The 26,351-nt window shown below is 52.5% G+C and overlaps 1 protein-coding gene across 1 annotated transcript; it reads left to right on the top strand.

The window, feature by feature from the left end:
- The first annotated feature begins 1,528 nt into the window (after positions 1-1,528).
- Positions 1,529-26,141, top strand: LOC132571763 (zinc finger protein 883-like). Its single transcript, XM_060238557.1, has 3 exons — positions 1,529-1,744; positions 19,654-19,760; positions 24,466-26,141. The coding sequence occupies exons 2-3, from the start codon at positions 19,727-19,729 to the stop codon at positions 26,139-26,141; spliced, it is 1,710 nt and encodes a 569-aa protein (XP_060094540.1). The 5' UTR covers positions 1,529-1,744; positions 19,654-19,726.
- Positions 26,142-26,351: the final 210 nt, after the last annotated feature.

Raw genomic sequence — 26,351 nt, 5'->3', positions numbered from 1 at the left:
CCTGAACTGTCCTGTCTGGTGTGGTTTGGGGCTTAAATCATGGCCTTAAACTAATGTGGGTCAAATAGCTGCAGGCTACACAGCACAGAGCCAGGGGCTGGCAGTGGAAGGGCTCCCCAAGGGGTTTTGCAGGTCTCCCACTCAAACATCAGTTAGTTTGTTTGCATTCCACAAGACCTGGTGCAGTATTTAGCCAACTAACAATAGAACAGAGATGTCATACAGTTTATGCACTACTCCACATAGCCAGTCACATCTATTCAGTCTAGTGGTGGTTGTCTCAGGTTTTCTAACAGAACAAGTTTTCTAGGCTGGCTTGCAGAGATTCTTCTTTAACCGAACATGACAAAAAGTGAACCTTCTGTGGTATTCTCAACCACTGTACTATACCACTTCTGCAGGACCACCTTAAGCCATCTTAATCCACAACAGTGGATCAAAATAGTAAAGCAATGGGGGGATGTTCCTAGTGCACTGTGGATTAATTAATGTGAACAAAGCCAGTAAAGATTGGCTTTGAATGGTTGGAAAGTTAAATGAAGTACTGTTACCTGAAGACAGGAAGGGTTAATAAAAGTGTACTCTTTCTGTGTTTTGTTTCCCAGACTTTTTGTTCTGGAGTGCCTGTAATGCATCCCACCTTTTTCAGTGATGCTATTATTTCTTGAATGTCCATCCTGTTGTGTTCTGGAAGCATTATGGCCCAAAACGGATTAATAAGTGCATGGCATTTCTGCATTTGGATTTCCAAAATATTCCTCTAAAGTGCCTATCATGCATCCCACTGGTTTTGTTATTATTTCTCTAATGCCTGTTCCACCCTGTTCTGGAGGCATTTTGGCCCTAAATGTGCTAATAAAGACCTGTGAGTTCCGCTTTTTCCATTCTAGAATATAGTTCTTGAGTGTCTGTGATGCATGGCAGTGTTTTTTGTGGCAGCCCAGGTTGCTTGATGCCCATTCCGGGCTGTTCTGGGGTGTTCTGGAGGCCTTTTGGCCTGGAACGGGGTAATAAGGACGTGTGAGTTCCACTTTTTCATTTCTAAAATATTGTTCTTGACTGTCTGTGATGTATGCCAGTGTTTTTTGTGGCAGCCCAGGCAGTTTGATGCCCGTTCCAGCCTGTTCTGGGGCATTCCGGAGGCATTTTGGCCCAGAGCGGGGTAATAAGGACGTGTGAGTTCTGCTTTTTCTCTTCTAGAATATTGTTCTCGAGTGTCTGTGATGCATCCCAGTGTTTTGTGTTTTTTTTGTGACAGTCTACTTTTTTTATGGTGATTTCGGGCTGTGATGCATCCCAGTGGTTTTTGTGACAGTCTACGTTGTTTTATGCCCATTCCAGGGTGTTCTGGCCCGTTCCAGGTTTTACCCTGTCCCCTCTTCGAGGGTTAAAAAGACAGAAAGAATTCCTAGAAAGGAATACAGAGAGGTGCCCTGCTGATTCTACTTCCTGCTCCTCCCCACTTGGGGGGACTTTGCAGTTCTCCCCTCCCCCTTTACATTTAATTCTGACACTCCCCGCCCCGCTTGACATTTCATTCTGCAAACACAACTTTGCAACCATGGGCTAGGGCTGTGGAGTCATGCAAGACATCGGATCCCAGATTTTGTGACCCTGGAGCCATTCCCTCCCTTCTGCCTTAGAAATGCAGAGGGAGAGAGGTGCAGAATCCAGTTCCTAGGAGAGGACCTTGGCAGAACGGATTATTCCCGAGTCAAGCAAAACCTCTAGACTCCTGGGAGAGGTGAGTGAAGGCTTCATCCAGATAAATCCAAGGAACCCAGAATGTGAGGGAGGGTTCAGGATTGCTCTTCAATGGTGAGTGGCTCGGTATCTCTCCGTGGGACAGCAAAGTGGGGCTACTCATTTGGTAGGGGGGGTATTTGCATACCGAGGAGAAGAAAGTGCTTTGTATTTATTCTATTATTATTTGGCTCATTTATACCTGCTTGGGGATCCAAAGCAGCTCATATCCTTCTGAGAGCCAGTTTGGTGTAGTGGTTAAGTGCAAAGGCTCTTATCTGGGAGAACCGGGTTTGATTCCCCACTCCTCCACTTGCACCTGCTGGAATGGCCTTGGGTTAGCCATTGCTCTCGCAGAGTTGTCTTAGCCCCACCTACCTCACAGGGTGTCTGTGGGCGGGAGGTAAAGGAGACCGTGATCACTCTGAGATTCAGAGTATAGGGTGGGATATAAATCCAATATCATCATCAATCATCATCATCTTCTTCTTCTTCTTCTTCTTCTTCTTCTTCTTCTTCTTCTTCTTCTTCTTCTTCTTCTTCTTCTTCTTCTTCTTCTTCTTCTTCTTCTTCTTCTCCTCCTCCTCTTCCATTTTAACTGCACAACAACACTGTGGGATAGGTTAGGCTGAGACCCTGTGACTGGCTCCAAGTCATCCAGGGAGCTTCCTTGGCAGAGTCAGGATTTGAACCCAGGTCTTCCAACTCCTAGTTGGAAACTATAACCACTACCCGGCACCAGCTCTCTAGATCAGTGGTCCCCAACCCCCTGGCCGTGGACCAGTCCCGGTCCGTGGCCTGTTAGCAATCAGGCTGTGAGTTGTATAATTATTTCATTATATATTACAATGTAATAACAATAAGACGACATTGGATTTATATCCTGCCCACCACTCCAAATTTCAGAGTCTCAGAGAAGCTCACAATCTCCTTTACTTTCCTCCCCTGCAACAGACACCCTGTGAGGTGGGTGAGGCTGACAGAGCTCTCCCCAGAAGTTGCCCTTTCAAGGACAACTCTGTGAGAGCTGTGGCTGACCCAAGGCCATTCCAGCAGCTGCAAGTGGAGAAGTAGGGAATCAAACCCAGTTCTCCCACATAAGAGTCCGCACACTTAACATAAGAACATAAGAGAAGCCATGTTGGATCAGGCCAATGGCCCATCCAGTCCAACACTCTGTGTCACACAGTGGCCAATATATGTGTGTGTGTATATACACACACACACGCACATATACATATATACACACACACACATATATATATATACTGTGGCTAATAGCCACTGATGGACCTCTGCTCCATATTTTTATCCAATCCCCTCTTACAGATGGCTATGCTTGTAGCCGCCACCACCTCCTGTGGCAGTGAATTCCACATGTTAATCACCCTTTAAATATATGAACATATGAAGCTGCCTTATACTGAATCAGACCCTTGGTCCATCAATGTCAGTATTGTCTACTCAGACTGGCAGCGGCTCTCCAGGGTCTCAAGCTGAGGTTTTTCACACCTATTTGGCTGGACCCTTTTTTGGAGATGCCAGAGATTGAACCTGGGACCTTCTGCTTCCCAAGCAGATGCTCTACCACTGAGCCACCGTCCCATCCCCTTTGGGTGAAGAAGTACTTCCTTTTATCCGTTTTAACCTGACTGCTCAGCAATTTCATTGAATGCCCACGAGTTCTTGTATTGTGAGAAAGGGAGAAAAGGACTTCTTTCTCTACTTTCTCCGTACCATGCATAATCTTGTAAACCTCTATCATGTCACCCCGCAGTCGACATTTCTCCAAGTTAAAGAGCCCCAAACGTTTTAACCTTTCTTCATAGGGAAAGTGTTCCAAACCTTTAATCATTCTAGTTGCCCTATTCTGCACTTTTTCCAATGCTATAATATCCTTTTTGGGGTGCAGTAACCTGAATTGCACACAGTATTCCAAATGAGACCGCACCATCGATTTATACAGGGGCATTATGATACTGGCTGATTTGTTTTCAATTCCCTTCCTAACAATTCCCAGCATGGCGTTGGCCTTTTTTATTGCAATCTCACACTGTCTTGACATTTTCAGTGAATTATCTACCACAACCCCAAGATCTCTCTCTTGTTCAGTCTCTGCCAGTTCACAACCCATCAACTTGTATTTGTAGCTGGGATTCTTGGCCCCAATGTGCATTACTTTGCACACTGGCCACTTCACTGCTTACTCCCAACTCCAGATCATTAATGAACAAGTTAAAGAGCATGGGACCCAGTACTGAGCCGTGCGGCACCCCACTGCTTACCATGACACCAAACTAATAGAAATAAAAAGTGCACAATTGTATCATCCAAAACTATCGCAACACGCCCCCCGCCTGTCTGTGGAAAAATTGTCTTCCACAAAACCGGTCCCTGGTGCCTAAAAGGTTGCAGACTGCTGCTCTAGATGTCTCCCTCCCTGTGACCTCAAGAGCTCTGAGGGTGTTGATTTCCACACAGCACAAAGTGTTGAGGGCAGTTAGCAAGAGATGAATTTAGAATGGGAAAGAGGTTAACAATTTTTTATAAAGGTGGCGCTGTGCATGTAACGTAACGCAGTGCAAAAAAAAAAAAGGATAATGAGTTTTGAATATAAATATATAAGGAAATGGATTTTGAACAAAATGCCACGTATTTTACATTGTGGAAAATATATATTAGATTTTCTTTTACGTTTTGGTTTATCCAAAGTTATAGCTAGTAGGCAGTCATCATGAATTATGTAACATAGAATATGCATTAATGATTAGATTACTTGATAATTAACAATATAATGCATAATATAGTTGCAAAATAGATCAGTCATTGAATTGGAAATCTAAGTTGTTCGAAGAAAGAACCATCTGCCCATATATATAAAGGAGGCCAAATTAAAAATGACAAGAGAGAGGGCCTTCTCGGTTACAGCTAGGGATGTGCAAAAAAAAAAAATTCGGTATTACACGGATTCGGAAGTATACGGGGGGGGGGGGAATTTGGAATCCCCGTATACTCCTGAATACCGCATTTGGAATAGCCGCATATACGGTAGATGCGCTATTTCCGAATATACGGCCCTATTATACCCTATGGGCCATTGAAATCAATGGCAAATAGGGTATATTTGAAGCCACCTGGAGGGGAGGGGGTTTGAGGGAGAGCCCCCAAATTTGCAGGGGACCTGCAGGGGACTCTCCCCTCCAACCCCCCCAAGTCCCAAAAATTTTGGGCCAGGGGATCCCATTCCAGGGGCACCCAAAGAGGGTGCCCCTATTCCATCATTATACCCTATGGGCCATTGAAATCAATGGCAACATAGGGCATAATTAGAGGCTACTGGGGGCAGGGGGTTTGAGGGAGAGGCCCCAAAACTGCAGGGCAGCTTCAGGGGACTCCCCAGCATGCAACCCCCCTGGTCCAAAAAGACGGCACCCATCTGTGGGCACCCCAAAAGGAACACTGCTCCCAATGGTGAGAAAAAACCAATTAGAGCCACTTCCTCACTGTAATTGTCGTGGGAAAAGTGGCTCTGGGGAGCAGGAGGTTTTGAGGAGAGCCCCCCAAACTGCTGTGCAGCTTCAGGGCACTGTCCCACACAAAACCCACAAGGCCCAAAAAAAAATTGGACCGGGGGTCCAATTCCTGGGGCACCCAAAGCCAAACCTAACTTCACACCAGAGAATCTCTATAGGACCCAAATGCACACTACATCCCTCTATCTACTCTATGAACCCTGCAGGCCTGGAACCAATGTAAACCCAGTTGCCAACGTCACTGCCACACAAAACACAATCTGCTCAAGGTCTGCTCTGTAGAGACCTGGCTGCAGCAAACCCAGATGCCAGCTCTCCAGCCCTGCCCCAAACAACACAGGGAGAGCTGGCCAACCACAACAAGCCTGCTGGTTCTGGGTCTCTCACCCAGGTGCCAGCTTCCCTGCCACAGAACACACAATCTACAGATGCCAGCTCTCCAGCCCTGCCCCAAACAACACGGGGAGAGCTGGCCAACCACAACAAGCCTGCTAGCTCTGGGTTTCTCACCCAGGTGCCAGCTTCCCTGCCACAGAACACACAGTCTACAGATGCCAGCTCTCCAGCCCTGCCCCAAACAACACGGGGAGAGCTGGCCAACCACAACAAGCCTGCTGGTTCTGGGTCTCTCACCCAGGTGCCAGCTTCCCTGCCACAGAACACACAATCTACAGATGCCAGCTCTCCAGCCCTGCCCCAAACAACACGGGGAGAGCTGGCCAACCACAACAAGCCTGCTAGCTCTGGGTTTCTCACCCAGGTGCCAGCTTCCCTGCCACAGAACACACAGTCTACAGATGCCAGCTCTCCAGCCCTGCCCCAAACAACACGGGGAGAGCTGGCCAACCACAACAAGCCTGCTGGCTCTGGGTCTCTCACCCAGGTCCCAGCTTCCCTGCCACAGAACACACAGTCTACAGATGCCAGCTCTCCAGCCCTGCCCCAAACAACACAACTCTCAAACAAGAGAAGTGGTGGACCACCACACCTAGCTCCACATCATTCTGTATCTGACACAAAGCAAGAAACATTTTGACTTACCTGGAGTGATGGATGGTTGGCTGGTCCAGGCTCTTTTGCGTTACCCAGGGTGCACCACGAGGAGGCGAGCCAGAATTGCACCCCAAATGAGGAAGATCACTGGGAGGGCCTCAGATTATGTGAGAGGAAGGCAACCATTCCTTCTCTCTCAGCTCAGCAGTAACACACCAGCATCACTGTCCCATTAGAGGGACCTCAGCATTGGTATGGCTGCTGGCTGCCTGTCATCATCACTGGCACCTCCCTCTTTCATCCTCCTGCCCCTGAAAAAAAACTGGGTGGGTTATCCTGGCTGGGCTTGTGGGTGCTGTCGGTTACAGTTGGGGGCTGCAATGGCCCTTTCAGTATTATTAGGCATGTGTGGATGGAGGACTGGAGAAATTTGGATCGCTTTGCAATTTTTAAACCAGCATTCACTTTTGGTTTGGGGAGGGATGAGGGGGGGATGCACTGCCAATCCATTTGTGAGTGAGTTTTTGGGCTGTCTTTGGACTCTAGTCAATTTTTATTGGAGGAGTGTTTTACGACCACCTTCCAAGCGCGGGCCAAGAGAGGATGCAGGCACAAGTAGGTGCTCACTTCATTCACTCTCAAAGTCCATTTTCAGGGAGCCGAACATTGGCAAGTTGTCCTTCAGGAAGACCAACTGCTCAACTGTCCAGGGTTGCAGATGATTGCGATGTGGGCAGACAATGTCACCCATATGTGAAAAGACACGCTCGTCGGTGGGCAGGAGAGGAATGCCTTGGCCACGGAGGAGAGGGCCGGCCAGACCCCCTCCTTCGTGACCCAGTAGTCCAAAGGAGACGCTTCCTGCGACTCGAGGGGCTCAAAAAGATAGTCCCTCGCCATTGCAGCACCCATCTTCGCTCTCAGTGCCCTACCGCTCCTAGAGGGGCCAACGACCCGCCCAATGAATGTCACCTCAGCACTCTTCGTGGCGTGAGTCTGGGGGAAAACACTGCCTAGCTGGGGAGGCTGGGGATGAACAACAGCAGCGGAAGTCTCAGATGAGCTGCTTCCACCCCCCTCCTCCTCAACTACCGGCACTGGGCCCCCCCTGACTCTGGAATGCTCGACCTTCTGGGAGAGCTCGTCTCGCCAGCGATCGAGCTCGTTGGCCCGCTCAGCGACTGTGCCCTTAAGGCGCGGGTCTAACATGGTCGCCATCATGTAGACCTTATCCTGGGTGAAAGTGTGAAAGTGGGCCTCAAGCCCTTCCTGCAGCCTAACAACCACGGCGTGCACCACTGGACGAACGTCTGCATGGCCTTGAGCTGGCACTAGAAACGAGGCCAGGTCCCCACGGGCCATCTGGACCATGGGGACGACCAGTGTGATGCTTGCCATGTCAGACGAGAGCATTTCTGTGTAGGTCTTGAAGGGCCCAGGAACCTCCACAGTCTGAGAAATGACCACCCAATCCTCTTGGGTGAGACGGTTCTCATCCCAAAAGACCCTCGTCTCAGAGACAAAGGCATCCAGGGCTGCTCTCTGCTTCACCATGCGCTCCAGCATGGCGCAGGTGGAGTTCCAGCGCGTGCTGATGTCACCGATCAGGTGGTGCCCTGGCACGCCTGTCAGTGTCTGTTTCTCACGCAGCCGATACAAGTCCGCATTGCTGTGTGAGAAGTGACCCGTGATGTGCCGACATTTCTGGAGCAGAAGTCGGTACTCATGGGTCGCGGCTAGATACAGACAATCCTGGCTTTTCGTCTGTCCTAATGCGTCCTTAACCACGAGGTGGAGAAGGTGGGCCACGCAAGGAAGGCATTTTAGGCCCCATCGCTGGACAGCCACCTTGATGTTTGAGCCACCATCAGTCACCACGAAGCCCATGGCGACGTCCCCGCTGCCTACCCAGCCCTCTAACTGTCATGAGAGGATGGCTCTGAGAGTGTCCGCCGTGTGCGGCGTGTCGACTGCTTCGGCGTGCAGCAAGGCCCAGCGATAGCCGGCCCGGCGGCCCTGACCCTGCCTGTCGCTACTGCCACCCCCACCCAGCTCTCTGGGTTGCCACCAATGCACAGTCAGGGAGAGATACCCTTCGAACGCATGTTGGGAGGTCCAGATATCTGAGGTGAAATGAACAGTCCCCCCGGCACCACAGATCTGGTCGCCCTGAAAACAGCTGGCACAATGGTCCTGCTAAGGGTGGTTCTAGCAGGAATTTTGTACCAGGGCGCCAGGTACTCCAGCAACCCCCGCACCCCAGGATTCTCGACCACTGAAAATGGAAGCCCATGGGCGACAGACCTGGCAAGGTTCCAGGCGATCACCCTCCTGCCGTGCCTGATTCCCCCTCTTGGCACAGAGGTGCCCCTACCAAACATCTCAGGCAGAGATGCCTGGTGTCCCTGTTCTCCCACGGAACGCTCCTGGAGAGCGGAGGTAGTCGCGATGGGACGGACCTCCTGGCTGGGTGGTGTTGTTGGCCGCTTGGACAACACAGCACCAGCCTGCTTCTCCCCCTTAAGAAGCACCCCCGGGTGGTGCTTCCGCAGGTGATTCCGCATCCCCCCTGGAGTCAGGTGGGCAGGGTCCCGCCCACGACTGATCCGGGCCCTGCACAGCTTGCACTGCGCATAACGTGGATCCTCCATGAGTTGGAAATGCTTCCATACTTCAGAGGTGAACGGATGCCCAAACTGACTGGCAGGTTAGGTGTCCGGAGCCACCTCCTTTGAGGTGCTCGGGGCAGACACATCGTGTCTCGGGGTGGCAGGAGGGGCTGGTCGCCGGGGGGAAGTGGGCGGAGATGGAGGCACCTCGTGGGTCTCCATCTCTTCCCTTTCCACCCCATGCGACCTCCCCTCCTGGCCATCCCCTGAAGGACTGCTGGTGCCCAAAGGAACCGAAGAAGAGGGCTGGTCCTCCTCAACCAGCTTCTCCTCCAGCTCCTGCACGACACTCTGCACCCTCCTTGGGGTGATCGTTTTGGACAGAAAACTGTCCCCAAAGCTCATCTCCAAGGAGGGCTGCTCTTGCTGCCCCTCCTCCGGCTGCTGAGGCCGAGCGACGTCAGCTGGAGGAGAGATTGCCCGAGCAGCAGACCTCTGCGCAGTGCCAGCACCTAATGGCACCTCTGCTGGGGGCGCCCCAGCAGCAGCCTCGATGAACGGCCCAAGGCGGGCCTTCTTCTTCATCACACTCTGGCCAGAGGTCGGAGTGCTGGTAGGCGGCTGTGGATTGGCCCTACGCACAGGTGTGGGGGGGAGACCTGGGTCCTCCCCCTGCCCTCCACCCCTCTAGTCTTTCCTTGGCCTTGCCCCCAGGGCCCCTCTTCTGCTGCCTGTCACTCATGTCACCCTTGGCCAGTCTCACAGAACCTGAACTGAGAGTGGGGTTTTTTACAAACCTAACTCGCTGCACTATACCCTGAACCAACAGGTGCCCTGACTTCTTTTTAAAAACCCTCCCACCAAAGCTTGTTTATTTATTTATTTTGGTCCCTAACCTGTCCTTCTTTGAGTTGGGGTAGTAGTCTGGTAAAGTTTAGGAGACTAGGTGATCCTGCCTCTACCTGGCTGCAGTTTTTAAAAGGCTACCTTGAGATGAAGGCAATCCTTGTTATATCCTCTTAGTTAAACTTCTCCTAACTAGATCCTGGGACAAACCTGATTCCCTTGCAAACTAGAAATCAGGTGTCCCCTATAACATGAGAGAAGCTGTGGTTTACCCTATGGAAATCTAAGAAAGCACCGGCTTTCAGTGGCTGGAAGCCAGATGCACCGCTGCTGCAACCCTAGTCTCTTTAAAAGGGAGCCTGATGTGGCCTAGTAGTCACGCTGCCTTTTATGAGAAACCTAAAATCTTTTTAAAGCACCCCTATCTGGCCTACTTGAATTGCGAAAGGAGATAAAGCCCTAAACTGGATTAATTTTGTTTTAAATTTCAAAAAAACACAATCCCTAAAAACACCCTTATTAGTGGGGCAGCCTATTTAGTGGCCCTAGCCAAACCGAGAGCACACTCAGATTCCAAAAATCACTCTATAACAACAAGAAAGTGACCCAGCCCACACACACCCTCACCAACCCCCACACCAACCAAAGGTAATTTAAAAAAAACCAAAACAAAACCAGCAGAATCACAAAAGGCCAAGCAACTCAAGTGTTTAAAAAGTGGCCTTTCACCAATAAGAAAACTCAGTCCAAATCAGTCAACAACACCCCCACCCCCAGTCCCCCACCCCCAAACCAGGAAAAGTGACAACAGGAAAAAAGGCCAAGCAACTCAAGTGTTTAAAAAGTGGCCTTTCACCAATAAGAAAACTCAGGCCAAATCAGTCAACAACACCCCCACCCCCAGTCCCCCACCCCCAAACCAGGAAAAGTGACAACAGGAAAAAAGGCCAAGCAAATCAAGTGTTTAAAAAGTGGCCTTTCACCAATAAGAAAACTCAGGCCAAATCAGTCAACAACACCCCCACCCCCAGTCCCCCACCCCTAAACCAGGAAAAGTGGCAACAGGAAAAAAGGCCAAGCAACTCAAGTGTTTAAAAAGTGGCCTTTCACCAATAAGAAAACTCAGGCCAAATCAGTCAACAATACCCCCACTCCCAGCCCCCCACCCCTAAACCAGGAAAAGTAACAACAGGAAAAAAGGCCAAGCAACTCAAGTGTTTAAAAAGTGGCCTTTCACCAATAAGAAAACTCAGGCCAAATCAGTCAACAACACCCCCACCCCCAGTCCCCCACCCCCAAACCAGGAAAAGTGACAACAGGAAAAAAGGCCAAGCAAATCAAGTGTTTAAAAAGTGGCCTTTCACCAATAAGAAAACTCAGGCCAAATCAGTCAACAACACCCCCACCCCCAGTCCCCCACCCCTAAACCAGGAAAAGTGGCAACAGGAAAAAAGGCCAAGCAACTCAAGTGTTTAAAAAGTGGCCTTTCACCAATAAGAAAACTCAGGCCAAATCAGTCAACAATACCCCCACTCCCAGCCCCCCACCCCTAAACCAGGAAAAGTAACAACAGGAAAAAAGGCCAAGCAACTCAAGTGTTTAAAAAGTGGCCTTTCACCAATAAGAAAACTCAGGCCAAATCAGTCAACAACACCCCCACCCCCAGTCCCCCACCCCCAAACCAGGAAAAGTGACAACAGGAAAAAAGGCAAAGCAAATCAAGTGTTTAAAAAGTGGCCTTTCACCAATAAGAAAACTCAGGCCAAATCAGTCAACAACACCCCCACCCCCAGTCCCCCACCCCTAAACCAGGAAAAGTGGCAACAGGAAAAAAGGCCAAGCAACTCAAGTGTTTAAAAAGTGGCCTTTCACCAATAAGAAAACTCAGGCCAAATCAGTCAACAACACCCCCACCCCCAGTCCCCCACCCCCAAACCAGGAAAAGTGACAACAGGAAAAAAGGCCAAGCAACTCAAGTGTTTAAAAAGTCGCCTCTCACCAATAAGAAAACTCAGGCCAAATCAGTCAACAACAACACCCCCACCCCTAAAACCAGAACCAGGAAAAGGGGGACAAAAGTGGCCTTTTAAACAATGAAAATTAGGCCAAACAGCACCCCGCCCCCCAATAACCTGAAGAGAAAAGTAACAGCAGCAGCACAACACAGCAGCAACAAATCAAACACTGAATACTTTTAAAACAGTAAAAAACTCAACTTTTAACAATACAGGAACTTTGCCCACCCCCACCCAAAAATAACCCTTCACCCTAACCCCAAGAAATCCAAGCCACCCAAATCAGGAGAAGGAAAAGGACACTGCACTTTTAAAAGTCCTCTCACTAAATTAAGATATGGGCAAATTAGCAACCCCCCACCCAGGCCCCCACCCCCAGCAGAACCTAACCCTAGGGTGACCATAATGTCTGAAGGCCAGCCAGGGACAACCGGGGGGGGGGGGAGGCAGGGGTGCGCGCGCGCGCCGCCGGAAACAGGAAGTGATGTCACTTCCGGTGACGTCATGCCACCACCGGAAACAGGAAGTGGCATCACTTCCTGTGACATCATTTTCCCCGCGTCACCTGCCGGAAACGGGAAGTGACATCACTTCCTGTGACATCATTTCCCCCAAATGACATCATTTTCCCCAAATGCCACTGCCGGAAACAGGAAGTGACTTCACAGCACTTCCTGTGACGTCCCCAAAAATCCCCCAAATATCACCGCCGGAAACAATTTTGTTCTCAAATCCTGTATATACTTCATCAGTATATGGGATAAGGCACTTTTTCAACTGTGCTGCATAATGCAGCCTATTTATTTTGTCCTGTTGGCTCTATCTGCGCCACCTTCATCACTTTCGGGGTGTGGATCCCCCAGTGGGGTGGTCTCCCGACTCCCTCCGCTGACTGTTTCTGATAGCCCTGCGCCCCCTCTTTCATTTGATATGTGTCCCGTGCGGAAGGAAGGAAGGAAGGAAGGAAGGAAGGAAGGAGGGAGGAAGGAAGGAAGGAGGGAAGGAAGAAAGGAAGGAAGAAAGGAAGGAGGGAGGGAAGAAAGGAAGGCCACCCCCAACCGCCAGCCCCCCCCCGCTTTCGGCCCCCTTACCTACGGCGGCGGCGAGTCCGGCGGCGGAGAGGCCTTTCCGATGCCCTCCCGGGCCTCCGCCAGCACGGGGGGGGGGGTGGTAGAGGCCGGGGAAGCGACCACCGCGGGCCTTTCCGACGCCCTCCCGGGCGGAGGAGGATGGGGCGTGGGGGTTTCGAGCCCCGGGAAGCGTCGGAAAGGCCCGCAGGGGTCGCTGGAGGGCCTCCAGCGACCACCGCGGGCCTTTCCGACGCCCTCCCGGGCGGAGGAGGACGGGGGGTGGGGGTTTCGAGCCCCGGGAAGCGTCGGAAAGGCCCGCGGGGGTCGCTGGAGGGCCTCCAGCGACCTCCGCTGGTCTTTCCGACGCCCTCCCGGGCGGAGGAGGACGGGGGTGGGGGTTTCGAGTCCCGGGAAGCGTCGGAAAGGCCCGCTGGGGTCGCTGGAGGGCCTCCAGCGACCCCCGCGGGCCTTTCCGACGCCCTCCCGGGTGGAGGAGGACGGGGGGTGGGGGTTTCGAGCCCCGGGAAGCGTCGGAAAGGCCCGCGGGGGTCGCTGGACGACCTCCAGCGACCACCGCGGGCCTTTCCGACGCCCTCCCGGGCGGAGGAGGACGGGGGGGTGGGGGTTTCGAGCCCCGGGAAGCGTTGGAAAGGCCCGCGGGGGTCGCTGGAGGGCCTCCAGCGACCACCGCGGGCCTTTCTGACGCCCTCCCGGGCGGAGGAGGACGGGGGGTGGGGGTTTCGAGCCCCGGGAAGCGTCGGAAAGGCCCGCGCGGGTCGCTGGAGGGCCTCCAGCGACCACCGCGGGCCTTTCCGACGCCCTCCCCGGGCGGAGGAGGACGGGGGTGGGGGTTTCGAGCCCTGGGAAGTGTCGGAAAGGCCCGCGGGGGTCGCTGGAGGGCCTCCAGCGACCACCGCGGGCCTTTCCGACGCCCTCCCGGGCGGAGGAGGACGGGGGTGGGGGTTTCGAGCCCTGGGAAGTGTCGGAAAGGCCCGCGGGGGTCGCTGGAGGGCCTCCAGCGACCCCCGCGGGCCTTTCCGACGCCCTCCCGGGCGGAGGAGGACAGGGGGTGGGGGTTTCGAGCCCCGGGAAGCGTCGGAAAGGCCCGCGGGGGTCGCTGGAGGGCCTCCAGCGACCACCGCGGGCCTTTCCGACGCCCTCCCGGGCGGAGGAGGACGGGGGTGGGGGTTTCGAGCCCTGGGAAGTGTCGGAAAGGCCCGCGGGTTGGTGTTGGTGTGAGAGATTGTGCTGCTGCTGGCTGGTCCTTGGCTTCAGCTGCTGCCTGCTACTCTCTCACTCAGCCTTACCAGACTTCCCTGGAGTAGAGAAGACAAGGTAAGACAGTTTTGGGGTTCTTGTTTTAGTTTTTGTTGGTAAAAGGACTAGAGTCCCTTTACTTGTCCAGATTTGGGTGGGTGAGTACTGGGTGGGTAGCCTATTTGGGGTTGGGGTTAGGTAGGGTGGCCAGACCGTCCCGGTCTCCCGGGACTTTCCCGGTTCTGGCCCCCAATTCCCGGCTCCCGGGCTGGGTATACCGGGACCATTAAGAGGTCCCGGTTTAGCCAGCCAGAGAGCCGGGGGCCGCGCGCCCGGGCGGGGAAGGCGGCGAGTGAGGGAGGGAGCGACACTGCGCGTGCGCAGATCGCCCTGCGCACGCGCAGGGACGCTCCCTCCCTCACTCGCCACCTTCCCCGCCCGCGCACGGGGCCCGGCGGTGGCGTCGGAGGCCCGGGAGGGCGTCGGAAAGGCCCGCGGTGGTCGCTGGAGGGCCTCCAGCGACCCCCGCAGGCCTTTCCGAAACTTCCCGGGGCTCGAAACCGCCACCCCCCGTCCTCCTCCACCCGGGAGGGCGTCGGAAAGGCCCGTGGGGGTCGCTGGAGGCCCTCCAGCGACCCCCGCGGGCCTTTCCGACGCTTCCCGGGGCTCGAAACCCCCACCCCCCGTCCTCCTCCGCCCGGGAGGGCGTCGGAAAGGCCCGCGGGGGTCGCTGGAGGCCCTCCAGCGACCCCCGCGGGCCTTTCAGACGCTTCCCGGGGCTCGAAACCCCCACCCCCCGTCCTCCTCCGCCCGGGAGGGCGTCGGAAAGGCCCGCGGGGGTCGCTGGAGGCCCTCCAGCGACCCCCGCGGGCCTTTCCGACGCTTCCCGGGGCTCGAAACCCCCACCCCCCGTCCTCCTCCGCCCGGGAGGGCGTCGGAAAGGCCCGCGGGGGTCGCTGGAGACCCTCCAGCGACCCCCGCGGGCCTTTCCGACGCTTCCCAGGGCTCGAAACCCCCACCCCCGTCCTCCTCCGCCCGGGAGGGCGTCGGAAAGGGGAAGGCCCTCCAGCGACCCCCGCGGGCCTTTCCGACGCCCTCCCGGGCGGAGGAGGACGGGGGTGGGGGTTTCGAGCCCTGGGAAGTGTCGGAAAGGCCCGCGGGGGTCGCTGGAGGGCCTCCAGCGACCCCCGCGGGCCTTTCCGACGCCCTCCCGGGCGGAGGAGGACAGGGGGTGGGGGTTTCGAGCCCCGGGAAGCGTCGGAAAGGCCCGCGGGGGTCGCTGGAGGGCCTCCAGCGACCACCGCGGGCCTTTCCGACGCCCTCCCGGGCGGAGGAGGACGGGGGTGGGGGTTTCGAGCCCTGGGAAGTGTCGGAAAGGCCCGCGGGTTGGTGTTGGTGTGAGAGATTGTGCTGCTGCTGGCTGGTCCTTGGCTTCAGCTGCTGCCTGCTACTCTCTCACTCAGCCTTACCAGACTTCCCTGGAGTAGAGAAGACAAGGTAAGACAGTTTTGGGGTTCTTGTTTTAGTTTTTGTTGGTAAAAGGACTAGAGTCCCTTTACTTGTCCAGATTTGGGTGGGTGAGTACTGGGTGGGTAGCCTATTTGGGGTTGGGGTTAGGTAGGGTGGCCAGACCGTCCCGGTCTCCCGGGACTTTCCCGGTTCTGGCCCCCAATTCCCGGCTCCCGGGCTGGGTATACCGGGACCATTAAGAGGTCCCGGTTTAGCCAGCCAGAGAGCCGGGGGCCGCGCGCCCGGGCGGGGAAGGCGGCGAGTGAGGGAGGGAGCGACCCTGCGCGTGCGCAGATCGCCCTGCGCACGCGCAGGGACGCTCCCTCCCTCACTCGCCACCTTCCCCGCCCGCGCACGGGGCCCGGCGGTGGCGTCGGAGGCCCGGGAGGGCGTCGGAAAGGCCCGCGGTGGTCGCTGGAGGGCCTCCAGCGACCCCCGCAGGCCTTTCCGAAACTTCCCGGGGCTCGAAACCGCCACCCCCCGTCCTCCTCCACCCGGGAGGGCGTCGGAAAGGCCCGTGGGGGTCGCTGGAGGCCCTCCAGCGACCCCCGCGGGCCTTTCCGACGCTTCCCGGGGCTCGAAACCCCCACCCCCCGTCCTCCTCCGCCCGGGAGGGCGTCGGAAAGGCCCGCGGGGGTCGCTGGAGGCCCTCCAGCGACCCCCGCGGGCCTTTCAGACGCTTCCCGGGGCTCGAAACCCCCACCCCCCGTCCTCCTCCGCCCGGGAGGGCGTCGGAAAGGCCCGCGGGGGTCGCTGGAGGCCCTCCAGCGACCCCCGCGGGCCTTTCCGACGCTTCCCGGGGCTCGAAACCCCCACCCCCCGTCCTCCTCCGCCCGGGAGGGCGTCGGAAAGGCCCGCGGGGGTCGCTGGAGACCCTCCAGCGACCCCCGCGGGCCTTTCCGACGCTTCCCAGGGCTCGAAACCCCCACCCCCGTCCTCCTCCGCCCGGGAGGGCGTCGGAAAGGGGAAGGCCCTCCAGCGACCCCCGCGGGCCTTTCCGACGCCCTCCCGGGCGGAGGAGGACGGGGGTGGGGGTTTCGAGCCGTGGGAAGCGTCGGAAAGGCCCGCGGGGGTCGCTGGAGGGCCTCCAGCGACCACCGCGGGCCTTTCCGACGCCCTCCCGGGCGGAGGAGGACGGGGGTGGGGGTTTCGAGCCCCGGGAAGCGTCGGAAAGGCCCGCGGGGGTCGCTGGAGGGCCTCCAGCGACCCCCGCGGGCCTTTCCGACGCCCTCCCGGGCGGAGGAGGACGGGGGGTGGGGGTTTCGAGCCCCGGGAAGCGTCTGAAAGGCCCGCGGGGGTCGCTGGAGGGCCTCCAGCGACCCCCGCGGGCCTTTCCGACGCCCTCCCGGGCGGAGGAGGACGGGGGGTGGGGGTTTCGAGCCCCGGGAAGCGTCGGAAAGGCCCGCGGGGGTCGCTGGAGGGCCTCCAGCGACCCCCACGGGCCTTTCCGACGCCCTCCCGGGTGGAGGAGGACGGGGGGTGGCGGTTTCGAGCCCCGGGAAGTTTCGGAAAGGCCTGCGGGGGTCGCTGGAGGCCCTCCAGCGACCACCGCGGGCCTTTCCGACGCCACCGCCGGGCCCCGTGCGCGGGCGGGGAAGGTGGCGAGTGAGGGAGGGAGCGTCCCTGCGCGTGCGCAGGGCGATCTGCGCACGCGCAGGGTCGCTCCCTCCCTCACTCGCCGCCTTCCCCGCCCGGGCGCGCGGCCCCCGGCTCTCTGGCTGGCTAAACCGGGACCTCTTAATGGTCCCGGTATACCCAGCCCGGGAGCCGGGAATTGGGGGCCAGAACCGGGAAAGTCCCGGGAGACCGGGACGGTCTGGCCACCCTACCTAACCCCAACCCCAAATAGGCTACCCACCCAGTACTCACCCACCCAAATCTGGACAAGTAAAGGGACTCTAGTCCTTTTACCAACAAAAACTAAAACAAGAACCCCAAAACTGTCTTACCTTGTCTTCTCTACTCCAGGGAAGTCTGGTAAGGCTGAGTGAGAGAGTAGCAGGCAGCAGCTGAAGCCAAGGACCAGCCAGCAGCAGCACAATCTCTCACACCAACCCACATACACCAATACAGCAGCAATGGAGGAGTCCAGCCAGGAAGACTCCTTAAAAAGGTTCTCTGGCCCTACAGAGAGCAATTTCAAAAAATAGCACTGCTCTCTGATTGGCCAGACAACAGTGCTTACTTGGATACCCAAGTAAGCAAAAGATCAAAATAACAACAATGTAGCTGATGGCTGGGCCATCAGCTACACAACAGCCCTGCAAAGCATGCATTTGCAATGCATTTTGCAAATGCATGCTTTGGATTGGCTGCTGGGGCTCCTCTTCCCCCTCCCCCCCTCCCTGATCCCAGGGAGACTATGGGAGAGGCGGGAAGAGGCTACTAAAGGTGGGAAAGTAGGCAAGCAGCTCCCCTGAGGCTGCAGAAGCTACTTTCCCGCCTTTTCCATTGACAGCCGTATACTGCCTAATAGCTATTCGGCAGTATACGGCGAGCCGTATTCGGCTGCCGCATAATTGGCCTCAATGGGAATCAGCTACAGCCGATTCCGTATACAGCCGAATCAGTGGTGATTCGGCTGTATGTACGGTTCGGCTGAACCGAATGCACATCCCAAGTTACAGCTCCCCGCTGGTGGAACCAGTTACCAGAAGAGGTACGGGCCTTGCAGGACCTTAACCAGTTCTACCGGGCCTGCAAGACCGTCCTCTTCCAGCTGGCTTTTTAATGTGGAATTATTACACCATTGTTATGCAAAGCTAAGTTATATTTGTAGCACCAAACTAATCTGTGGTTTTAAATTCTGGTTTTATTGATGTTTTAATGTTTAACTGATGAATAATTGTAAATTGGGGTATTTTATTTTGTTTTATTGTTGTACAACTGTATACTGTATTTTATATTATGTGAGCTGCCCTGAGCCTGCTCCGGCGGGGAGGTCGGGATATAAATTAAAAATTATTATTATTATTATTATTATTATATATGAAATCACGCCGCTCGCCACGATACAAGATGGACTCCCATTCTTGCTGTATCTGAAGAAGTGAGTTGTGACTCACAAAAGCTCATGCGTTGCCACAAATTTTGTACCCTGACCTGGTGGACATCAGAGCCCTGCGGAACCTTTCACAGTCTCGCAGGGCCTGTAAGGCAGAGATGTTCCACCAAGCCTTTGCATAAGGACAGCGACCGTTGCCGTGCTGGCACCTTCAGTGCTGGATTAAACCCTACGGAGGCCCCTAGGCAGTCAAAATCTCAGGAGGCCCCTTGCAAATTATCTCTGAGTCGAAGCGCCCGCCCCACTGCAGCCTGCAGGCACCTTCTCAACTGGCGGGGAGGAGAAGCAGAAAGAGGCAAACTTGGCAACAACGCCAGCAGCACCCACACCAGGCAAGTCGGGCAAAGAGCGGCTCAGTTGCTGGCTGCACATGCAGGCTGGTAGGGCTGCAAGCAGGGGGGAATCAGCAGGGGGGAGCCAGCCCGGGGTCCCTAAAAGTGTGGGGGCCCATAGGCCAGTGCCTAGTTGGCCTAATTGTTAATCCGGCCCTGGGCACCTTTTCCTCTCCACCTCCTCTTGGAAGGATACACCCACCCCTGATGTGATGTAATGACTGAATAAGAGCACTTTAAAGACGCCATCAGGGTTTGTAATCTCTTTAATGTAACTGATTTTATGTATATGTATTTTTTAATGTTGTACATTGCCCAGAGCCTGGCACTAGCTGGGATAGGGTGATTCATCAAATGCTAATAATAATAATCTTTAAGGTGCTACTGGACTCTGAATAAAAGAGTAAGGACTCACAAAAGTTCCTGTCACAAATTTTGTTAGTCTTTTTCTTGCTCTTCTCTACTGCTACAGACAAATACGGCTACCTATCTTGGTCTTTAAGGCGCTCCTGGTCTCAGATGTTGTCAAGTTCATGCTTCAGAGAAACTGAAGTCTTTCTGTGTTGTCTCCCAATGAGCAGGAAAATTAAGGTTCCAGTGCCTTTCCTACCTCTTTCAGATGGTCCACGATTCCCCCACCCCCAATTCTCATTGATGGGGGTTTTCTCACTTCTTCTTTCAGGGTCTATAGTGAGTAGGTGGGTGTCCCATTCACTGAGGTGGAGAAGAGCCCTCCAGATCAGCACAGAAAAGCCATGACAGAGAATGAAAGGAGTGTTGACTTTCTGGGTAAGGCTTTCTTTCTCCTTTGCTCAATAAGAACATAAGAGAAGCCATGTTGGATCAGGCCAATGGCCCATCCAGTCCAACACTCTGTGTCATACAGTGGCCAAAAACCAAAACAAAACAGGTGCTATCAGGAGGTCCATCAGTGGGGCCAGGACACTAGAAGTCCTCACCCTGTTGCCCTTCCCAAGCACCAAGAATACGGAGCATCACTTTCCCCAGACAGAGAGTTCCAACAATACACTGTGGCTAATAGCCACTGATGGACCTCTGCTCCAGATGTTTATGCAATCCTCTCTTGAAGCTGTCTATGCTTGCAGCCATCACCACCTCCTGTGGCAGTGAATTCCATGTGTTAATCACCCTTTGGGTGAAGAAGTACGTCTTTTTATCCATTCTAACCCGATTGCACAGCAATTTTATTGAGTGTCCACAAGATCTCGTATTGTGAGAAAGGGAGAAAAGTACTTCTTTCTTTACCTTCTCTATCCCATGCATAATCTTGTAAACCTCTATCATGTCACCTCTCAGTTGACGTTTCTCCAAGCTAAAGAGCCCCAAGCATTTTAACCTTTCTTCATCAGGAAAGTGTTCCAACCCTTTAATCATCCTAGTTGCCCTTTTATATCTTTTTTGAGGTGCGGTGACCAGAATTCTACACAGTACTCCAAATGAGGGCGCATCATTGATTTATACAGGGGCATTATGACACTGGCTCATTTGTTTTCAATTTCAAACTGGAGAGCCAGTTTGGTGTAGTGGTTAAGTGTGCGGACTCTTATCTGGGAGAACTGGGTTTGATTCCCCACTCCTCCACTTGCACCTGCTAGCATGGCCTTGGGTCAGCCATAGCTCTGGCAGAGGTTGTCCTTGAAAGGGCAGCTGCTGTGAGAGCCCTCTCCAGCCCCACCCACCTCACAGGGTGTCTGTTGTGGGGGAGGAAGGTAAAGGAGATTGTGAGCCGCTCTGAGACTCTTCGGAGTGGAGGGCGGGATATAAATCCAATATCTTCTTCTTCTTCTTCCTTTTGTTTTCAATGAGTGCTGTCATGGTTAAGAGTGCAAGACTAGGGCCCAATCTCAAATCTCTCCACTCTACCATGAAGCTTTCAGAGTGATCTCGGTCACTCTGATTTATGCATGGATTGGAGAGAGTTGACCAAGAGAACCTTTTCCTCTCCCTCTCCCAAAAGACTAGAACTTGAGGGCATAAAATGAAGTCAGTGGGCAGTAGGTTCAGGATGGACAAAAGGAAATACTACGTCACACAGAAAGGGATTAAAATGCGGAATTCGCTGCCAGAGGATGTCGTGATGGCCACAGGAGTAAACAGCTTTCAAGGGGGATTAGATAGATTCATGAAAGATAGGTCTATGAGTGTCTCAGTAAGGGAGTGGACAACTTAAAGTGTAGCTTTGCCTGCCAGCATGGCAAGGTGGTTTAACTCTATCTCTGGGAAATGGCAGAGTACCCAGTTGTAAGGCCTGTTTCTTGAGAGCCGGTTCAGTGTAGTGGTTCAGTGTGTGGACTCTTCTCTGGGAGAACTGAGTTTGATTCCCCACTCTTCCACTTGCACCTGCTGGAATGGCCTTGGGTCAGCCATAGCTCTGGCAGAGGTTGTCCTTGAAAGGGCAGCTGCTGTGAGAGCCCTCTCAGCCTCACCCACCTCACAGGGTGTCTGTTGTGGGGGGAGAAGATATAGGAGATTGTGAATTGCTCTAAGTCTCCAATTCAGAGAGAAGGATGGGGTATAAATCTGCAGTCTTCTTCTTCTTCTTCGCCAAAAGGAGGAGAGGAGAGCTGGGCCTGGCTGTATGTGACCTTGAAACTCCTTGGCAATTATTAACCAGCCAGGAGATAAAAATAGCATTCAACAAACAATAAGCAGCCTAAGAAGAAGAAGATATTGGATTTATATCCCGCCCTCCACTCCAAAGAGTCTCAGAGCGGCTCACAATCTCCTTTACCTTCCTCCCCCACAACAGACACCCTGTGAGGTGGGTGTGGCTGAGAGGGCTCTCACAGCAGCTGCCCTTTCAAGGACAACCTCTGCCAGAGCTCTGGCTGACCCAAGGCCATTCCAGCAGCTGCAAGTGGAGGAGTGGGGAATCAAACCCCGTTCTCCCAGATAAGAGCCCGCACACTTAACCACTACACCAAACTGGCTAAAAAAGATCCATAAAGAGTCCTTGGGCCAAGAGCAGACCATATATGAATTCCCTTAGTTAAAAGACTACCTACTTTAAAAAAAAAAAACAACCCTCTTTCTCAAAGGCACCAGAGGGGCCAGAGAAAAAGAGGCAGGATAGGTATGAGGATCAAAAAAGGTACCCAAGTATGTTGCTTGGGTTGTTTAGATGAGGGACAAGGATAAAAATGTACATCATAGATGTGATCTGGACAGGACCCTATGAAATCTTTGGATGGAGATCAGGCTGTAAAGCCCATTTTCTTTCCTCCTTTAGATCTGTACATTTATAACCAGGTTGGTACTTTACTCCATTGCTGGTGTTCTAAAGCCAGTTTGGTGCAGTGGTTAAGTGCATGGACTCTTGGAGAACCAGGTTTAATTCCCCACTCCTTCACTTGCAGCTGCTGGAATGGTCTTGGGTCAGCCATAGCTCTCACAGAGTTGTCCTTGAAAGGGCAGCTTCTGTCAGAGCTCTCTCAGGCCCACCTACCTCACAGGGTGTCTGTTGCGGGGAAGGAAGGTAAAGGAGATTGTAAACTCTGAGACTCAGATTCAGAGTGGAGGGTGGGTTATAAATCCAACATCATAATCTTATTCTTCTCCTTATAAGTAATAACTGGTGTTGAAGTCCCATTTTGCCTAGAAACTCTGTTTCTAAATTTTTGGCCACATGTTCTGCCTTATTTAGGACACAACTAATAGATTCAATGATCGTAGAAGCCAGGACAGCAATAGATTCATTTTGGAAAAATAAATCAGCCTTTACTCTTAACATTTGGTTTCACAAACTCTGGGACCAATATATAATGGAGAACACCACAGACTGAGTTAATAGATTTTTGAACTGCCCTAGGATTTCCTATTTTAATGAAAAATGGTTTACACTGCTAGAATTATTTATCTCGTCAATGAGTAATCCCACGTGATTAGTCTCAACTTCAAAAAGGGTTGTGAAAGATACAAACATGCTCAGATACAACAGATCTCTTTATGAACCATACAATTTGTTCTCTCCTTTCTGGTTCCTCTCTTTTAACTCTTTTTAATTTAGTGTTGACTATTACATATTTAAAAGTTATTGTACCATAATTTCACCATATCCCTTTGTTTGATGGTTATCTATGTTACTGTATTGGTTTATACAATAAAATGTTACTTCTCAAATTTGCTTCTCAAATCATAGTAGCAGAAAACTCTTAGAAAGCTTCTAATTTTATTGATAAATGGTTCCCATTTTTTCAGTATATAACAGCTGAAACTGACGTTTTCAGTCAACTACCTGCTAAATATACGGATTTTGCTTTTGATTGATAAGGTAGATGCCTTATTAAGAGCCCCGTGGTGCAGAGTGGTAAAGCTGCAGTACTGCAGTCCATCTGCTCTGCTCACGACCTGAGTTTGATCCTGGCGGAAGCTGGGTTCAGGTAGCCGCCTCGAGGTTGACTCAGCCTTCTATTCTTCCGAGGTTGGTCAAATGAGTACCCAGCTTGCTGGGGGAAAGTGTAGATGACTGGGGAAGGCAATGGCAAACCACCCCACAAAAAGTGTGCCATGAAAACGTCATGCTGCGATGTCACTCCAGAGTCGGAAACAACTGGTGCTTGCACCTGCACCTTTTTTAGATGCCTTATTATTATGCGCCTCGTAATGCTTTCACTAATAAAAATAAGGTTTGTTTAGGTTTTATTGTACATAAGAACATAAGAGAAGCCATGTTGGATCAGGCCAACGGCCCATCCAGTCCAACACTCTGTGTCACACAGTGGCCAAAAATTTTATATATACACACACACTGTGGCTAATAGCCACTGATGGACCTGTGCTCCATATTTTTATCTAAACCCCTCTTGAAGGTGGCTATACTTGTGGCCACCACCACCTCCTGTGGCAGTGAATTCCACATGTTAATCACCCTTTGGGTGAAGAAGTACTTCCTTTTATCCGTTTTAACCTGTCTGCTCAGCAATTTCATCGAATGCCCACGAGTTCTTGTATTGTGAGAAAGGGAGAAAAGTACTTCTTTCTCTACTTTCTCCATCCCATGCATTATCTTGTAAACCTCTATCATGTCACCCCACAGTCGACGTTTCTCCAAGCTAAAGAGTCCCAAGCGTTTCAACCTTTCTTCATAGGGAAAGTGCTCCAGCCCTTTAATCATTCTAGTTGCCCTTTTCTGGACTTTCTCCAATGCTATAATATCCTTTTTGAGGTGCGGCGACCAGAACTGCACATAGTACAAGCTGTGTTTGATATATTTTTCCTTGTTAAAATTAATATTTGTACTGTTTATGTTTTGAGTTAAAAATTGAAAACCTGTAACAATTTAATAATAATAATAATAATAATAATAATAATAATAATAATAATAATAATAATAATAATAATAATAATAATATAGTTTTAAAATGTTACTTTGGAACATCTGTAAATTTGGTTTCTCCCCTTATTGGAATCCCTGTTAATTATAGTTGACAAAAATATAGGTTTCATTAATTTTTTACCTCTTTTTATATCCTAGGAGTTGATGCTCATCAAAGAGATAGTGAGAGGGAGGTTTCTGGGACATTGGCGGAAAGAGCTGGGGATCTAGAAGTGGAAGAGAATTCTGGGAACCAAGAAGGATCTAAGATGCTGGGACCAGGTGATCAGGCCTGTGAATCCAACAGGTCTTTGAGTTTGCATGCCCTTGAAACTCCATTGCAACCAGAAAAGCAGAAAGAAAAGAGAAGGAATAAGTGTCCCATATGTGGAAAAACCTTCAGTAAAGAATCCAACCTTAAGAGGCATCAGAGAATCCATACAGGGGAGAGACGGTATGCGTGCTCGGAATGCGGAGAGACCTTTCGTCAGACATCCAACCTGGTCAGGCATCAGAGAATCCATACAGGGGAGAAACCGTATACTTGCCCAGAGTGTGGAAGGAGCTTCAGCCGGAATGCAGATCTTATGTGCCATGAAAGAATCCACACAGGAGTGAAGCCGTACAAGTGTTCCTTCTGTGGCAAGAGTTTTGCGGCTAAATCAAGCCTCAACGGCCATCACAAACTGCATACAGGAGAAAACCCATATAAATGCTTGGAGTGCGGGAAGAGCTTCCGATGGAGCACGCACCTGATTAGGCATCAAAGCGTCCACACAGGGGAGTGGCCCTACATGTGCTTGGAGTGTGGAAAGAGCTTTAGTGACAATGGAAACCTCCTTTCACATCAGAGAATCCACACAGGAGAGTGCCCATATAAGTGCAACGAGTGTGGAAAGAGCTTCCAGATGAATGCCTCCCTAAGTTCCCACCAAAAAATTCATACAGGTGTAAAACCGTATAAATGCTTGGAATGCGGGAAAAGCTTCAGCCACCGTGGGAACCTTTTTTCACACCAAAAAGTTCACACTGGGGAGAAACCTTATCACTGCTCCGAGTGTGGTAAGAGTTTCAAGGTGAGCACATCCCTCATTTCGCACCGGCGACTCCACACAGGAGAGAAGCCATATCAGTGTTCAGAATGCGGGAAGAGTTTCAGTCACAGCACGGGCCTTACTTTGCATCAAATAATCCACACGGGGGAGAAACCATTTAAATGTCTGGAGTGTGGAAAGAACTTCAACCGGAGCACAACTCTGAATTCTCATCAAAGAATCCACACAGGGGAGAAACCTTTTAAATGTCTGGAGTGTGGGAAGAGCTTTAGCCGGAGCACGACTCTCAGTTCACATCGAAGAATTCACACTGGAGAAAAACCCTATCAATGCTCAGAATGTGGCAAGCGTTTCTGTGCCAAATCAAGCCTTAATGAGCATCGGAGGCTGCACTCAGGAGTGAAACCATATAAATGCTCGGAGTGCGGAAAGAGCTTCCTTTGGAACACGCACCTTATTAAGCATCAAAGAACCCACACTGGCGAGAAACCCCACACGTGTCTGGAGTGTGGGAAGAGCTTCAGTCAGCGCACCACACTTACTAATCATCAGAGAATCCACACAGGGGAGAAACCGTACAATTGTTCTCAGTGTGGAAAGAGCTATCGGTGGAGCACAAGCCTTATTACACACAATTGCATGCGCACAGAAGGGTATCAAGTAAACACTCAGGGTGTGGAAAGTGTTTCCAAAGGTGCACAACCCTTAGTTCTCATCAAAGAATCCACTCAGGGGAGAAACCTTGTAAGTGTTTGGAGTGTGGAAGGAGAACAGTCCTAAGTTTCAGTTGGAGAACAGTCTTAAGTTTTGGAGCCAGTTTGGTGTAGTGGTTAAGTGTGTGGACTCTTATCTGGGAGAACCGGGTTTGATTCCCCACTCCTCCACTTCCAGTTTCTGGAATGGCCTTGGGTCAGCCATAGCTCTCATAGGGGTTGTCCTTGAAAGGGCAGCTGCTGTGAGAGCCCTCTCAGCCCCACCCACCTCACAGGG

The sequence above is a fragment of the Heteronotia binoei genome, chromosome 5 (assembly GCF_032191835.1).
Source record: "Heteronotia binoei isolate CCM8104 ecotype False Entrance Well chromosome 5, APGP_CSIRO_Hbin_v1, whole genome shotgun sequence".
NCBI lineage: Eukaryota > Metazoa > Chordata > Lepidosauria > Squamata > Gekkonidae > Heteronotia > Heteronotia binoei.
This window is presented reverse-complemented; position numbering and strand designations above follow the sequence as displayed.

Bases quoted from the DNA above. Each gene is read 5' to 3' on its own strand.
- LOC132571763 (XM_060238557.1), top strand. From the start codon at position 19,727: ATGACAGAGAATGAAAGGAGTGTTGACTTTCTGG. The intron at 19,761-24,465 runs GTAAGGCTTTCT...TTTATATCCTAG, and splicing joins AAGGAGTGTTGACTTTCTGG to GAGTTGATGCTCATCAAAGA.